Below are 15,708 nucleotides of genomic sequence, written 5' to 3' on the forward strand. Positions count from 1 at the left end.
AACCTCTCAAATGGCCCCTAACATCACCTGCCTCCTGTTATTCACACTATTGTTTTACCTCTTCTCTTGAGCGTGGGCTTCTAATGAACGGAAGACAGCAAAGGTAATAAAATGCCACTTCTGAAATTAGGTTACAAAAAAGACTGGCTTTTGTCGTGCTCACCCTCTGTTATCCTTTCTTGGTGCTGTCTCATTCTGTCTTTCTTACACCCGCTGCCATGTTATGGGCAAAGCCTTAGGGGAGGCTCATGTGGCAAGGAATCAACAGTCAGCAAGGACCTGAAGCTTGCCACCAGTCACAGGAGTGAGTGTGGAAGCAGATCTCCCAGTTGAGTCTTGAATGGACTGTAGCTCTGGTAGATACTCTGATTGCAGCCTTTGAAAGACCCTGAACGAGAGGCCTTCTGTTAAGTTGCACCTGGGTTTCTGACAGAAAGAAATCATGAGAAAATCGATCTTTGTGTTTTTAAGCTGCTAAATTTGGGCCAATTTGTTTTACCGCAATAGATAACTGAGGGTTACCCAAAGCCAAATAAGAACTAGCCCTGAACTCCATAATCCTCCAGATTATTACCGGTGATAGGAAAGTAGCCATAATTGCAGTTTTTAAAAACTCAGTACAGCGAGTGGGCGGTGAACTGCAGCGTAACCCAGCCCGGAGGTGGAACAGGAGAATGGGCGGGGCTGAGCGCGGGGCCGGGGGCGGGGCGCACGCGAGTGGGCGGAGCCAGGGGCGGGCCCGGGAGCCGGCGGCCCGCGCGCCAGCCCAGCCGTGCGTGCTCACGTGACAGGTCCGCGCGGGCCCCGTCGCGCAGTCCTCGGGGCGAGCGAAGATGGCGGCCGAGAGGGAGCCTCCTCCGCTGGGGGACGGGAAGCCCGCCGACTTTGAGGAGCCGGAGGACGGAGAGGACCTGTTCACCAGCACTGTCACCACCCTGGAGGTGAGGCCGCGTCGCCGGGGGTGCTGCGGTCCGTCGCTCACCTCACCTTCCGGAGCCTTCTCCCTGCAGGAACTTGTCCCTCCCCACCCCCTCTCACCTACCTAGTACCTCCCACCCTCCCGGGCACTCCGGGACCTGGTCGGGAGGACGCCCGCGGCGGGGGCCCCACCTCAGGCACCTGTCAGTGCGCTGGAGCTGGTCTGGGCGGTTAGGCCTTCTCCGACCCGCCGACCGGCCGGGGTCCGACCTGCTCCCCAGAAGGGCAGGGACCGGTCGGAGCATCGCGGCGCCCTTTTCCTGCTCAGCTGGTCTTCCTGGGCGCACCTCGCCCCTCTTCTTCCAGAGAAGAGAGGCTCTTCCCCCAGGTCCCGGCGAACCTCCGCGCGCTCCGGGGCGACCTCCGCAGCCCCTCTGGGGAGGTGCTGGCTTCTCCCTCCCCGGGGACGGGGGCCCCTGAGAGGGGAGAGCGGTGCGGGGAGCGCCCCGTGACCCGCCTCCCCGGGGAGCGTGTGGGTGCACTTTTCCAAACTAGAAGGTGGTGCCTCTTTTTCAAACTATCTGGTTGGGTTAAATGCATTTGACCGGTTTTGTCGTCTTTGGTTCCAATATTTTTTAAAGGATTAAAATGTTTATAACACATAAAGTTGAAGGGAGGGAGTTGTCCAGGAAACTTGGAGTGGGTGTGTTTGTGTTTTAAGTTAACCAGGGAAGAAATAAAAGCAGATCCTCACTCCCTTTTCCTCTTTTCTCGCATGGTCAGCGATCTGTGAAACCAAGTGTTCCTGTTTTGGTGTGTGTGTGTGTGTTTTGTCAAAGGAAACACCCTCTATGAACTGGACTGTGTTGGGTCTCTTACATTAAGCTCACGTTTGAATTTTGCTTTGCATTTGATGAGAGTACACATACCTCATAGCCCAAATTATAAGTGTGCCTATGTGTCTTAAAATGTCACATTTTCCAGACCATCCTTTACCTCTCAAGCTGTACTTTCTTATAAACTGTTGTTTTGTTGTGTGTGTGTTTTAAGTACGCTTTCGTGGCTCATTCAATTCTGCACCAAATCGATTGGAAATTACTGTAAAATAATCTGTTCTGTGAAATTCGGTTACCTGGAACTGGGAACTTCCGGGAAGGGTTTCAGCACTGACCACGTTCTGCTAATTGTATTTGTAGGTGCCAGCCAAACCTTACCTCCCCTCAGATTATATGCTTCTTGGGGCTAAGGACAGTGCCTTGATCAGCTAAGTGTTCCTCACAAAAATCTTGAACATCTGCATTTAGTAAATGTTTGCTGGGTTGTCAAAATCAGCATCTCCTAAGAATTAGTAAAAATGATCTTGCAGCCAAAACCGGTTTGGCTTATAGAGCGTCGGCCTGCGGACTGAAGGGTCCCGGGGTTTCATTCCAGTTAAGGGCAGGTACCTTGGTTGTGGGCACATCCCCAGTAGGTAGGGGGGTGTGCAAAAGGCAGCTGATTGATGCACATCCCCAGTAGGTAGGGGGGTGTGCAAAAGGCAGCTGATTGATGATTCTCATCGATGTTTCCCCTCTCTCTTCCTCTCTAAAAAATCAATAAAATATATATTTTTTAAAAATGATCTTGCAAAACAAATTACCTTTTGGGGTTAGTATCCTTTTAGACTTTTATCCATAACTGTACAACCAGCTATCTTTTATATATATGTTAATGTCTTTGTCAGATTCTGTATTTTCTTTGAGGGCAACAAAGGATCCGCTAGCAAGGATCAGGAGAAAGTTCTCTGATGTAGAGTAAACTAGAATACTGTGAGCACTATTCATTCTGTTTAATTGTCATCTTTAGAGTTGAGTAAAATAATTATAAGCTGTATTTCCTTTTGGGGACTTTAAGTGCTCTAGTTTTTTGCAAATAAAAAGAAAGAAGGAAATTGATGCAACAGCAGATTAAAAGGTAGACATTTTAGGATTTTAATCCTTCAGGTGTCTTTTAGAAGAAATTATGAGTTTATTTCACTTGGATACACCTATGAAGATAACATTAGATAGCCAGAAATGGTTTATGGGCTAGAGATGTAGATTTGGGAGTCTCATAAATTTATTGAATGAGAATACTAAACCAGATTCTGTTGAAATATAGTCTTTGGAGTGTATGAACAAACAGGAGTCAATATGACCAAAAACCCTTAGTACTGGGTGATACATGTGTAAATGAAACATGCATATAGTATGGAGATACTGTAGAAGACTGGAGGGACTTAATTACATAGAAATTATCTTTGCCCCAAGGATATGCTTATTGATTTTTTTAGAGAGAGGGGAAGAGAGAGAAAAACATTGATCAGTTGCCTTCTGTATATGCCCTGCCCAGGAATAGAACCCACAACCTGTGGTATGTGCCCTTACCGGAATTTAACCCACAAAGTTTTTGGTGTAGGGGATTGGACTTTCAACCACATGAGCCACACAAGCTGGGGCATTAGAAACTCTTGATAAAGAGGAACTAAAGTTTAGTATCTCTTATCCCAGCGCAACAGGGTAAGAGTGTGTAATTTATTTTCTTCTCTTTTGTAATCTTAGATAGGTCTTCAAATTTAAATGTATTATTTTTTGGAAAACTTTAAGATGAATTATGTATGTTTCAGAGAAAAAATATTTTATTACCACATATTTAAAGGCAACAGCATGGAAAATTATGAAGAGGTACAACTCTAGTTGACCACTTTCCCTTGAAGCAATTAAATTTCAGGATTTTAGAATGAACTAGAGGTCCAGTGCATGAAATTGTGTTCGGGTAGAGTCCCTAGGCCTAGCCTGCAATCAGGACCATCTTCCGCCTGCTCGCCAGTCTCTAGTCCCATTCTGCTGCCACCGCCCACCTGGTACCCCTCTCCAGTCCCCAGTCCTGTCCCGCTATCATCCCACCCCCGGTTCCCCATTCGCCATCTGGTGATTGGAGCCTGCAGCCGGGGGAGAGGGACCAAGAGATTGGCTGCTCCTCCCTGCTCTCCAGTTTCCAGTCCTGTCCTGCCACCCGCCCCAGATCCCCATTTGCCATCCGACTCAAAGCCTGCAGGCCCGAGGGGGGGAGAAGAGGGACTTAGAGGTGGTCATTGCAACTCATAGCAACTGGTCCAGTAGTTCTGGTTGTCCCACCATTATGGTCACTGGGCTTTTGTTATATAGGATGGTTTTTAATACCTATAAAGATGTTATTCTCTGAGGTTGCTTGAGCAGAGATGCTCAGTCTTTTTGCAAACTTTTCTTAAATAGATAAAATTATTTTTTAATGTTAATTTTACAGATGCACACTTTCCTATGAAATTGAATTCTTGTGTTTTTTATCCCATGATGATAGTTTTTAGTTGAGATGACATTTATCTCAATTTAGTAAATTTCACTAGCACCTCAGTCAAGATACAGAACACTTCCAACAAACCCCCAAAATTCTCTCATGTAGTTAACCCTTTCCACTGGCAACCACTGATCTGTTCTCCGCTTTCTCCTGTAGTTTTGTCTTTTTCAAAATGCCATATAAATGGAATCATACAGCATGAGGATTCTTTTTTCAATACTTACTGAAGGATTTTTTTCCCATTGATTGTCAGAAATGGTGGAAGTGGGTAGGGAGAGAAAAAAGAGAAACATCTATGAGATAGACACATCAATTGGTTGCTTCCCACAATGCGCCAAACTGGCCGAGAATAAAATATGCGACCTTCTAGGAATATATCCCAAGAACTCAGAAACACCAATCAGAAAAAATATATGCACCCTTATATTTATAGCAGCACAATTTACAATAGCTAAAATTTGGAAACATATCAGCAGATGAGTGTATTAAAAAATACGGTACATCTACACAATGGAATACTATGCTGTAAAAAAGAGCTCTTACTATTCGCAACAGCATGAATGAACCTGGAGAGCATGAAGCTAAGAGAAATAAGCCAGTTAGAGAAGGATAAGTATCATATGATCTCATTTGTGGAATATAATTAACAATGTAAAATGATGAACAGGAAGGCGAGGGCAGGGGAGGGGGTAAGAGATCATCCAAAGGACTTGTATGCATGCATATAAGCATAACCAATGGACACAGATGGTAGGGGATTGAGGGCATGTGATGGGAGGGAGTGGCTGGGGAGAGGTCACGGGAGGGGGGGGCGCGGGGGGGGGGAGGGGACTCGGACATGTAACACAACAATAAAGAATTTAAGTTAAAAAAAAAAGTTGATGCTTAGTAAAACAACAACAAAACTTGCAGCCCTTCGATGTTAAGGCCACCTCTGTAATCACTGCTCAGTGGGGCCAGTATGAAACCTTTAGTCTAGCTTCTTTAACTTAGTTAAAGCATCTGAGATTTATCATTGTTGTTGCATGTACCAATAATTCTTTTTTATTGCTGAATTTATTGTATAAAGCACAGTTTGTTGTTGAAGGACATTTCTGTTGTTTCCAATTTTGGGCATTAAAGAGGAAAGCCAATATAAACATTTATGTACACGATTTTGTATGAACAGTTTTGTTTTGTTTTTAATATCTTTATTGATTTCAGAGAGGGAAGGGAGAGGGAAAGAGAGAAAGAAACATCAATGATGAGAAAGAATCATTGATTGGCTGCTTCTTGCACTAATGGGGATCAAGTCCGAAACCCAGGCACGTGCCCTTGACCGGAATCGAACCTGGGATCACTCTCTGTCCACAGGCTGATGCTCTGTCCACTGAGACAAACCAACTAGGGCAGTTTTCATTTCTTTTATATAAAATACTTAGAGGTAGGATTGCTGAGTTAATACATGACTAACTTTGTAAGAAACTGCCAAATTTTCTCCCAAAAAGGTTCAATCGAGGTAAGGTACAGGGAGATGAAGTCATCTGCTTTTTAGTGTCATGTGTTAATGGATGTAGTATACGGTTAATATAACTCAAGACTGAATTCAATAGGACATTGTTTTGAAAATCCATTATCTGTTGGTTCATTAAAACAAATGCGTGATGCTTCAAGAAAAAAGCCTAGAACTGTATTTCTTGGTATCATAAAAGTTATTTTCATATCAAATTTTATCCCTAATCAGAGAGTCATGCTTTGTATATATTATTGAGTGTTTGAGTCCTGAAGACTAACCCCAAGGAACCTTTGATGAAGCTGGATATATCAGTTTCAGTCTCTGGTCAGGTTTCATTCATTTGATCTCTGAAATTATACAAAATTGTAAGAGATTCTAAGAGAGAAAGCTGCCAAACTGTTTTCCCACACAAACACATGTATCATTCTGCTTTCCCTTCAACAATGAAAATACATCCTTGTCAGCACTTGGTAGTGTAAGTTTTTATTTTAGGCAATGGCGAGCTAGAGGCTAGTTCATACTGGCTCGAAAGGTGATTGTTAAATTTTTAGTAATTTTGTAGACTGGTTAATTCATACAGCTGTTGTTAAAAATTAAATTATATAAATGTATGCTTAAGTTATATTGAAAACAAAGGTAAATATCTTAAACTTAATGACTTCCTAATTCCTTTACTACATTTTTCTTTTTTCTATGTTCTTGAGGTTGTATGTCTATTCTATCTGTCTATATGGTGAAAGTACATATTTTCCCAACTTTACAGTTTTGTGAACGGTAATCAGCCACAGTGGGGGCATATTTACGCCACAGAAATACACAAAAGCTAAAAATCAGGGTCTTCTCTCTCTAAAACTCATTAGCTAAACGTTTACCAGCACACCACTGATTTCCTTTTTTAGCCATTCTAATAGGTGTGGTGTCATCTCATTGTGGTTTTATTAATTATTAATGATGCTGAGTATCTTTTCATATCCATAATCACCATCTGAAAATTACCTTTGGTGAAGTGTCTTTTCACATACTTTGCACATTTTAAAAATTGAGTTTTCTTATTGGGTTTTGAGAGTTCTTTATATATTCTAAATATAAATCTTTTGGCAGATATTTTTTTCCTAGTCTGTGGCTTGTCTTTTTTTTTTAGTTCTTACCAGAGGAATTTTTTTTTCTCTCCATTGATTTCTAGAGAGAATAGGAGGGAAACATTGACTTGAGAGAGATCCATTGATTGGTTGCCACGCACATGCCACCCCTGTTGGGGCTGAGAAGCCTGCTACTGAGATATGTGCCTTTGACTCGGAATTGAACCGTCAATCCTTGGTTCCCGGCCAAAACTCTAACCACTGAGCAAACCAGCCAGGGCTGTGGCTTGTCTTTTTATGCTATTAACAGTATCTTTCACAGAACAAAAATTTGTTATTTTGATGAAGTTCAAGTTTATCCTTTTTTATTGATAGTACCTAATATGTCTCCTATGAAATTCTTTTCTAACGTTAACTCAAGATAACACAGGTTTTGCTTATGTTTTCTTCTAGAAATTTTATAGTTTTACATTTAGACCTGGGACTCATTTTGAGTTAGTTTTTGTATTAGTTGAGGTTCATTGTTTTTGCTTATAGATATCCAGTTGTTCTACCACCATTTATTGAGAAGTAAGAATGTTATTAAGGTTTGTTTTATGACTCAGAATATGTTCTGTGATGGTAAATATTATGTGTGCACTAGAAAAAAATATAGTCTGACGGTGAGTGGAATGTTCTATAAATGCTAAGTCAAGTTGGTTGATAGTATTTTTTAGTAAATGCAACATTTTTAAGTCTCGGGTGCTTTATGCTAAGTGAAAGAAGCTCTTAGACTCAGAAAGTTTCTCCATTGGGTTATCTTTGCATCTTCGTCCAAAATCAGTTGAGCATATATGTGTGAGTCTATTTCTGGACTCTATTCTGTTCATTGATCTGTTGATTATCCTTTTGCCAGTTTTATGCTACCTTGATTACTGTAACTCGAGTCTTGAAATCAGTATGAATCCACTTTGCTTTTTTTGTTTGTTTGTTTGGATTATTATAGTTATTTTCTCTTTCCATATAATTTTATAACCAATTCATTGATTTCTACAATAGAGAATTAACATTAAGAATATTAAGCCTGTAAGCCATAAGTATACTGTCTCTCCATTTATTTAATCTTATTTGATTTTTCTCATCAGTGTTTATAGTTTTTTGCATACATATCTAACACATATTTTATTAGTTTATACCTAAGTATTTAATGCACATATGGTACTTTTATTTCTTTTACATTTACTCATTGGTGGCATATTGACCCTGTATCCTACAACACTGCTGAACACTAATTTTTTTGTAGGTTTTTTGTAGAGTCCTTGAGATTGCTATGTAGATCAGGGTTGGGGAACGTCCAGCCCATGGGCTGTATAAGGCCCTCTAATTAATTTGGTCTGGCCCTACCAAGGCATTAGGGGTGAGTTAGTTAAATGTTTGACTAAATATAACAGGCTAACTTTTAAGTTGATAATATTGTATGGGCCGAGAATGATGTTATAAATATCCAAATGGCCATTGGCAAGAAAAAAGGTTTCCCACCCCTGAAATTGTGTTGTCTGTGATTAGAGTCTTCCTTCCTTCTTTTTTTCTTCCCAATCTTTATGCCTTTTTAAAATTTTGCATTAAAGCACTAGCTAGGGCTACTAGTCTTATATTAAATAGAAATATTGAGAGTGATTAGTCTTTCCCATTTCATGGTTGTGGAAGAAAAAAAAATTGTTCTTTTTGCTATACATATAATATTAAGTTATCTGTATGGTTTTTTTGTAGGTGACCTTAAGCTTTACTGAAGTCATTTTTTCTGATAATTTTTTGGTAGAGACTAGGATTTTCTATATACAGCATCATGTCATCTGCAAATAATGAGAGTTTTATTTCTTTACAATTTGCCTTTTATTTCTTTTTTATGTTTGATGGTATTCATTTATGTTTATTGTTATAACAATTAAAATATGTAAAAAATAAAGATGCAGTGCTGTCTTCCAAGTGCATTTCTGAAATACATTAATTCAGAATAGATGCAGAGATAGCAAAGTGCTTTTATTTCTTTGTCTTGTCTGAATGCTATGGCTAGGACTTCCAACACCATGTGCAGCAGTGACTCCAAGAAAAACTATCTTTCTGGCTTTTCACCATTGAGTATGATATTAGCTGTGGGTTTGTCATATATGGACTTTATTATGTTGAGATATGTTCCTTCTATACCAACTTTGTTCAGTATTTATATCATAAAAGGATGTTTAATTTTGTTAATTTTTTTCTGCCTCTATTGAGATGATCATATGGTGTTTATCCTATATTTTGTTAATGAGATGTACTTCATTAATTGATTTACAGATGTTGGACTTCGCTTGTATTATTTGGTTGTTATGTTGGTGTGAAAAAATAAATTCCCAGTTGGGGCCATTGTCTGTGGGGATTTTCTCCTACATACCAGAGATGTGCAATGTTGAGTTAATTGGCATGTCTAAATTATCACAGTCTGAATGAGAGAGACGGGGGCGGAGGGAGGGAGGAGGAAATGAGAGAATGAGAGAGAATAAGCTCACCTTGTGATGGAAGGGCTTGTGATGGAACCCTTGAGGAAGGATTGGTTCCAGGGCAGTTCCCACCTTAAGCCCTGAGCTGCTGAAACTGGCTCAGGCCAACCAGAGTCCTGTTTGAAAATTATCTTACTTTTTAAATTAATTTTTCTTAAATGTATATGTGTTATTTACATTTATTAGGAATACGTTGAGTCTTTATTTAGAAGTATGGCCGGAAATTTTCCTATAGGAACTTACTCTTATTTATATCAATTAGCTTTTGTATATTAACTTTATATCATGTTAACTTTATTGTTCTGGAGGTTTTTTGTTGTTGATTCTTTTAGGTTTTATACTTGGATGATCATATCATCTGTGAACAAAGAGTTTTATTCTTTCTTCCCAATCAGTATACCATTTATTTCCTTTTCTTGCCCTACTACTTTATAGGTAGGACTTCCAGTATAGTATTGAAAAGCAGTGGTAAAAGGGACATCCTTTCCTTGTACCTAATCTTAGTGGTAAGCTTCAACTTTCTCATTATTAGGTATAGCTGTAGAGTTTTTTTTATAGATAGTCTTTCTTAAGTTGAGGAAAGTCTCCTGTCTTTGTAGTTTACTGAAAATTTTATAAATGAGTGTTGGAGTCACTGCTACATTTTCATGTAGCTGTTCTGTAGGTTATCTCTTGAATATTCAGTATTATAGACAATCTGATAGATAAACCTGTGGCCAGTTCTTAGGTATTGTATATTCAGAATTATTTTCTTAGAATTCATTTGACAGTCACTGAGTGTTTGTTACCAGGAACTAAGTAAAAATTATTAAAAAGATACTTTACGTACAAAATTTGTAGTCTCTAAGCAGGTGATAATTATATTATAACTAGATGCCTGGTGCTCAGATTCATGCATTGGTGGGGTCCCTTGGCTTGGCCTGTGTTGATTGGGCCAAAACTAGCTCTCCTACATCCCCCAAGGGGTCCTGGATAACGAGAGGGCGCAGGCCAGGCCAAGGGACCCTACTGGTGCACAATCGGGGCTGGGGAGGGACCATAGGAGGCCTCCAGGGTGTGCCCAGCCCATCTTGCACAGTCGTGATTGGCCAGACCCCAGCAGCAAGCTAACTACTGGTTGGAGCATCTGCCCCCTGGTGACCAGTGCGCATCATAGCAACTGGTCGAACAGTCAAACAAACAGGACACTTAGCATATCAGGCTTTTATTATATAGGATGTGATAAAAGAAGCAGATATTCTATGGGAGCATATGGGCCAATCACCTACCCAGACGCAGCTAGAATTGAGGTTGAGGTTGTCTGAACATCTTTCAGAAATAATGTATTAGTTTGTTTTTAAATTCCTTCAAGTGAAAATGCTTAAGTGAAGGAGGCCCACCTTTGTGAGAGTCTGAGTGTGTAAGAATAAGATCCTGAAAGCAAAAAAAGCCTCTGCTTTCAATTTTTCAATAAAGAATTGAAATTTTTAAAGCTCTGAAGAAATGTTCTCATGTCATAGAGGACAATTTACTTAAGAAGCTGATGAGAAAATCATATGAATTATGAATGTTTGGCTCAAAAGATTATTCATCATACAAAAGATTTACTAATTATAAAGAAAAACTAGATAACTTACCCTTACTAAAATTAAGATCTTCTATTCATTAAAATCTACCAATAAGAAAGTGACACATACTGGGGGAAAATATTTGCAGTATATATCTGACATGACTAAGAACTCTTATCCAGAACGTATAAACAATGCCTACAAATCATTAAGAACAATGGGCAAAATACTTGAAGAGACCCTTCAAAAAGAGTATATTCAAATGACCATTAAACATATGAAAAACTGCTGAGCATCATTATTCATCAGGGAAATGAAAATTCAAACCACAGTAAAATGCACTGCACCTGCCATAATAGCTAAAATGAAAAAGATGGACTATGTCAAAGCATCTACAAGGAATAACAAATTTTCATATATTGCTTGTGGGAATATAAATTATATAACCATGTTAGAAAATTGCTTAATTCAGCTATTCCATTACTCCTAGATACATACTAAACAGAAATTTGTTCACATGTTTGCTAAAAGATAGATGTGTTTGTGTGGGAGTGTGTTTGTATCAGAAAGTTCATACACTATTGATAGTTATAAAAACTGATAATCCATGGATTAATTTTATATTCACACCTTTGAATATTTTAGAGCAACAAGCATGAGTAACCTATTACATACAACAATGTAGAAGAATATCATATACATAACATTAAGAACAAAACCAAACACAAAAGAATATATTCTGTATGGTTACCCTTTTATGAAGAGCAAAGACAGGAAAAACTAATCCATGCTGGTAGAAACCTATATAGGGAAATGGTGAAGAGTGGAAGGGAGCATGAAGAGAGTTTCTAGGTTTGATGATAATGTTCTCTTTCTTGATCTAGGTGCTGGTTACACAGGGACGTTGGGCTTGTGAAATATCTACCTGTGCACTTTTTTTAGCTCCTCACCCGAGAACATGCTTTTACTGATTTTAGAGGGAGAGGGGAAAAGAGAGGGAGAAACATGGATGTAAGAAAGAAAAATCTGTTGGTTGCCTCTCACATGCACCCCGAACAGGGATTGAACCCACAACCTGGGTATGTGGAACCAGGAATGAAACCTGGGACCTTTTGGCTGTATGTGATAATGCCAGGGCTAGCTGTGCATTTTTTACATGTTATGATGTGTTATGTTATTTTTAAAAAGTGTTGCTTTTAAATGTTATAAGAAAACTATAATAAAGCTGAAAGCTTTACAATCTAGAATCCATTATATTGGTCATTAAACTTTAAGGTTAAAAAGTACAAAAATAGTTTCTTAGCTAAATTAAAATTTAAATGTTTGGGGAAAGGACATAATTTTAGGATAATTGTAATTTTAATTCAACTAGTATTAAATCTTCCTCTTAAAATAAAGCAGCATTTTGAACTTCTTATTGTACATTTGTAACATGTTTTCAAGATTTGGTTTTGACTATTACATACTAATCAGTTTTATTATATATGACCAAAGTATTAAGTTTTTACTTTGTTAATTATAACACAACATGAAAAATTCATATCTCAAAAGGGGTGACTAGAAAATATTTTCTTTTTTCAATCTTGTGATTTTTTTATTAGAAAAAGAGAGAAGATGAGTAAAAATGTGTTTTGGGTTCATTCTTACCCTCAGAAGAGGAACTATAAATAATTGTGCTTATTCTTTCTCCCCTTCCTATCAAGGTAGTGTTCTATTGGGTCGGCAGCTAAGTAATTGCGGGTTTCACACATATATGGCTTCAGTTGAATTTTTAGGTTTGCAGACGTAGTACAAATGTAAAATACATTTTGTTATTTGATAGTTGGCTATTCAGCTGTTAATCAGTAAAAAAAGTTTTTGATCTGTTTTGTAGTTTTTGTTTGGCGTTCGTTGAAAAATGGAAAATCAAAAGGAACATTTTTGTCATATTTTGCTTTTTTATTTCCACAAAGGGAAAAACGTATCCCAAGCTCATAAAAAGTTATGTGCTGTTTATGGTGACGAAGCCTTAAAAGAACAGCAGTGTCAAAATTGGTTTGCCAAATTTCGTTCTGGTGATTTTTCACTCAAAGATGAAAAATGCTCTGGTCGTCCAATTGAAGTTGATGGCGCCCTAATCAAAGCAATAATCAATTCGGACTGTCACAGTACAACACGTGAGATTGCAGAGAAGCTTCATGTATCACATACATGCATTGAAAATCACTTAAAACAACTTGGCTATGTTCAAAAACTCGATACATGGGTTCCTCACGAACTGAAAGAATCACAGTTAACACAACGCATTAGCAGCTGCGATTTGCTAAAGAAACGTAATGAAAATGATCCATTTTTAAAACGACTGATAACTGGCGATGAAAAATGGGTTGTTTACAACAATATCAAGCGGAAAAGATCGTGGAGCAGGCCAGGTGAACCAACTCAAACAACATCAAAAGCTGATATTCATCAAAAGAAGGTTTTGTTATCAGTTTGGTGGGATTACAAAGGAATTGTCTACTTTGAACTCTTACCACCCAACCAAACGATCAATTCTGATGTCTACATTGAACAACTAATGAAATTAAACAATGCAGTTAAAGAAAAGTGGCCCGAATTGACAAATCGAAAAGGTGTTGTATTCCATCATGACAATGCAAGGCCACACACATCTTTGGTCACTCGGCAAAAATTAATGGAGCTTGGTTGGGATGTTTTGCCACATCCACCATATAGTCCTGACCTTGCACCATCTGATTACTTTTTGTTTCGATCTTTACAAAACTCCTTGAATGGTAAAAATTTCAATAATGATGATGATGTCAAATCGTACCTGATTCAGTTTTTTGCTAATAAAAACCAGAAGTTTTTTGAACGTGGGATTATGATGCTGCCTGAAAGATGGCAAAAGGTCATTGATCAAAATGGGCAATACATTACAGAATAAAGTTATTTAGTTCCATAAAAAAATTGTCTTTGATTTTCTTTTAAAAATCCGCAATTACTTAGCTGCCGACCCAATAGTTATGTAATGTATAGAGACATAATTATAACAGATAAACATGCCAATCTGGTTGTTTGTTTTTCACAGTCAATTCCATCTTCTCCAGAACCAATTAGTCTTCTTACAGAAGATGTTAGTACAAACTCCAATGGTCCAAAACCTGCAGAAGTTGTGCTAGAGGATGACACAGAAGATCTTTTTGCAGGTAATTGTAACTATCTTTGTTTTTTCTTAATAATAGGCAATTATAGCGTATATCCTGTTAGAAAGTATTCTATAAAGCAAAATTAACATTTTGTGTAAAATATTAGTGATAACTTTACTTGTTAACAACTTAGATGGATAAGAAATTTCCAGTTAGATAACTTTGTGAAAAATATAAACTGTTGAGAGAAGTAAAAATGGAATATTTCCTGGCTTTAAGCATGTGAAAATAAGTCACATATTATAACTCATTGTTTTGATCAGAGCTTAGAGTAAAAAAATTAATGGTGTGTCATTTATGTTTTGAGAAATAATTGTGATTATATTTTTTATTAATTACATGTCACAAACCAACATTAAACTCTGGACTTAAAAATTACTTAATTTAGCCGAAACCGGTTTGGCTCAGTGGATAGAGCGTCAGCCTGCAGTCTAAAAGGTCCCAGGTTTATTCCAGTCAAGGGCACGTACCTTGGTTGTGGGCACATCCCCAGTAGTGGGTGTGCAGGAGGCAGCTGATCGATGTTTTTGTCTCATCGATGTTTCTAACTCTATCTCTCTCCCTTCTTCTCTGTAAAAAAATCAATAAAGTATATATATTTTTAAAATAACTTAACTTATAATATATACTTATAATATATACTACAGAATGGTGGGTTCCAGTCAAGGCCACATGCCCAGGTTGAGGGCTCGATCCCCAGTTGGGGGCATGCAGGAGGCAGCCGATCAATGATTCTCTCTTATCATTGATGTTTCTGTCCTCCCTCCCTCTCTGTAATCAATAAAAAATATATTAAAAAAAAAAAAAAGGAAAGAAGCCAGTTGCAATGCAAATACTGAATGATTCCACTTATATGAAGAATCTAAAGTAGTGAAAAAAATATAAAAGTGTTTTCACTGTAAATGAATTCATGTATTTTATCTTGTCAGAAAATTTAAAATGTTATACCAAATTTGAGGTCTGGTGCACGAAATTTGTGCACTTGGGGCGGGTGGGGGGGGTGTCCCTCAGTATGGCCTGTGCCCTCTCACAGTCCAGGAACCCTCGGGGTATATCCAACTGACGGCTTAGGCCTGTTCCCCTTGCGGAGCAGGCCTAAGCCATTAGTCAGACATCCTTAGTGCTACTGCAGAGGTGGGAGAGGCTCCCACCACTGCTGTGCTCACCAGCTGTGAGCCCAGCTTCTGGCTGAGTGGCCCCTGGCACTGGCCACCAGAGGGCAGCTCCTTTGTTGAGTGTCTGCCCCCTGGTGGTCAGTGCACGTCATAGTGACTAGTCATTCTGCCATTTGGTTGATTTGCATATTAGCCTTTTATTATATAGGATACCAATCATCTCTCTCCTTTTTTATAGCTACCTAATAGCGTAGAAAAAAATCATAGTTAACTAAAGTTGTACTGTTCTTTTGTTTCCTTTTGCGGACTTTTCCCAGGGAGTCCTTAAAAAGTTTTTTCATAGCATTTGTTTTGTTCTAAAAGTTGACTTCTTTCTGTACTTAAATAGGTAGTATTAATCTAGAATTGTGTATTCCTTTTCTAATTTGGGTCATATATAGAAGTTTTGTATTACCCATTTTATTAAAGACTCTTTTATCTTAAAGTCACATAA

The 15,708-nt window shown here is 38.5% G+C and overlaps 1 protein-coding gene across 6 annotated transcripts in view; it reads left to right on the forward strand.

The window, feature by feature from the left end:
• Positions 1-777: 777 nt before the first annotated feature.
• Positions 778-15,708, forward strand: part of SNX2 (sorting nexin 2) — a 44,359-nt gene continuing 29,428 nt past the window's right edge. For all 6 annotated transcript variants that reach the window (XM_036409080.2, XM_036409082.2, XM_036409081.2 and 3 more), the window contains exons 1-2: positions 778-941; positions 13,983-14,100. In XM_036409080.2, the coding sequence (XP_036264973.1) occupies positions 834-941; positions 13,983-14,100 (226 nt within the window). In that variant the 5' untranslated portion in view covers positions 778-833. The remainder of the gene's footprint in view (positions 942-13,982; positions 14,101-15,708) is intronic.

The sequence above is a fragment of the Pipistrellus kuhlii genome, unplaced genomic scaffold (genome assembly GCF_014108245.1).
Source record: "Pipistrellus kuhlii isolate mPipKuh1 unplaced genomic scaffold, mPipKuh1.p scaffold_m20_p_4, whole genome shotgun sequence".
In the NCBI taxonomy this organism is placed as follows: domain Eukaryota; kingdom Metazoa; phylum Chordata; class Mammalia; order Chiroptera; family Vespertilionidae; genus Pipistrellus; species Pipistrellus kuhlii.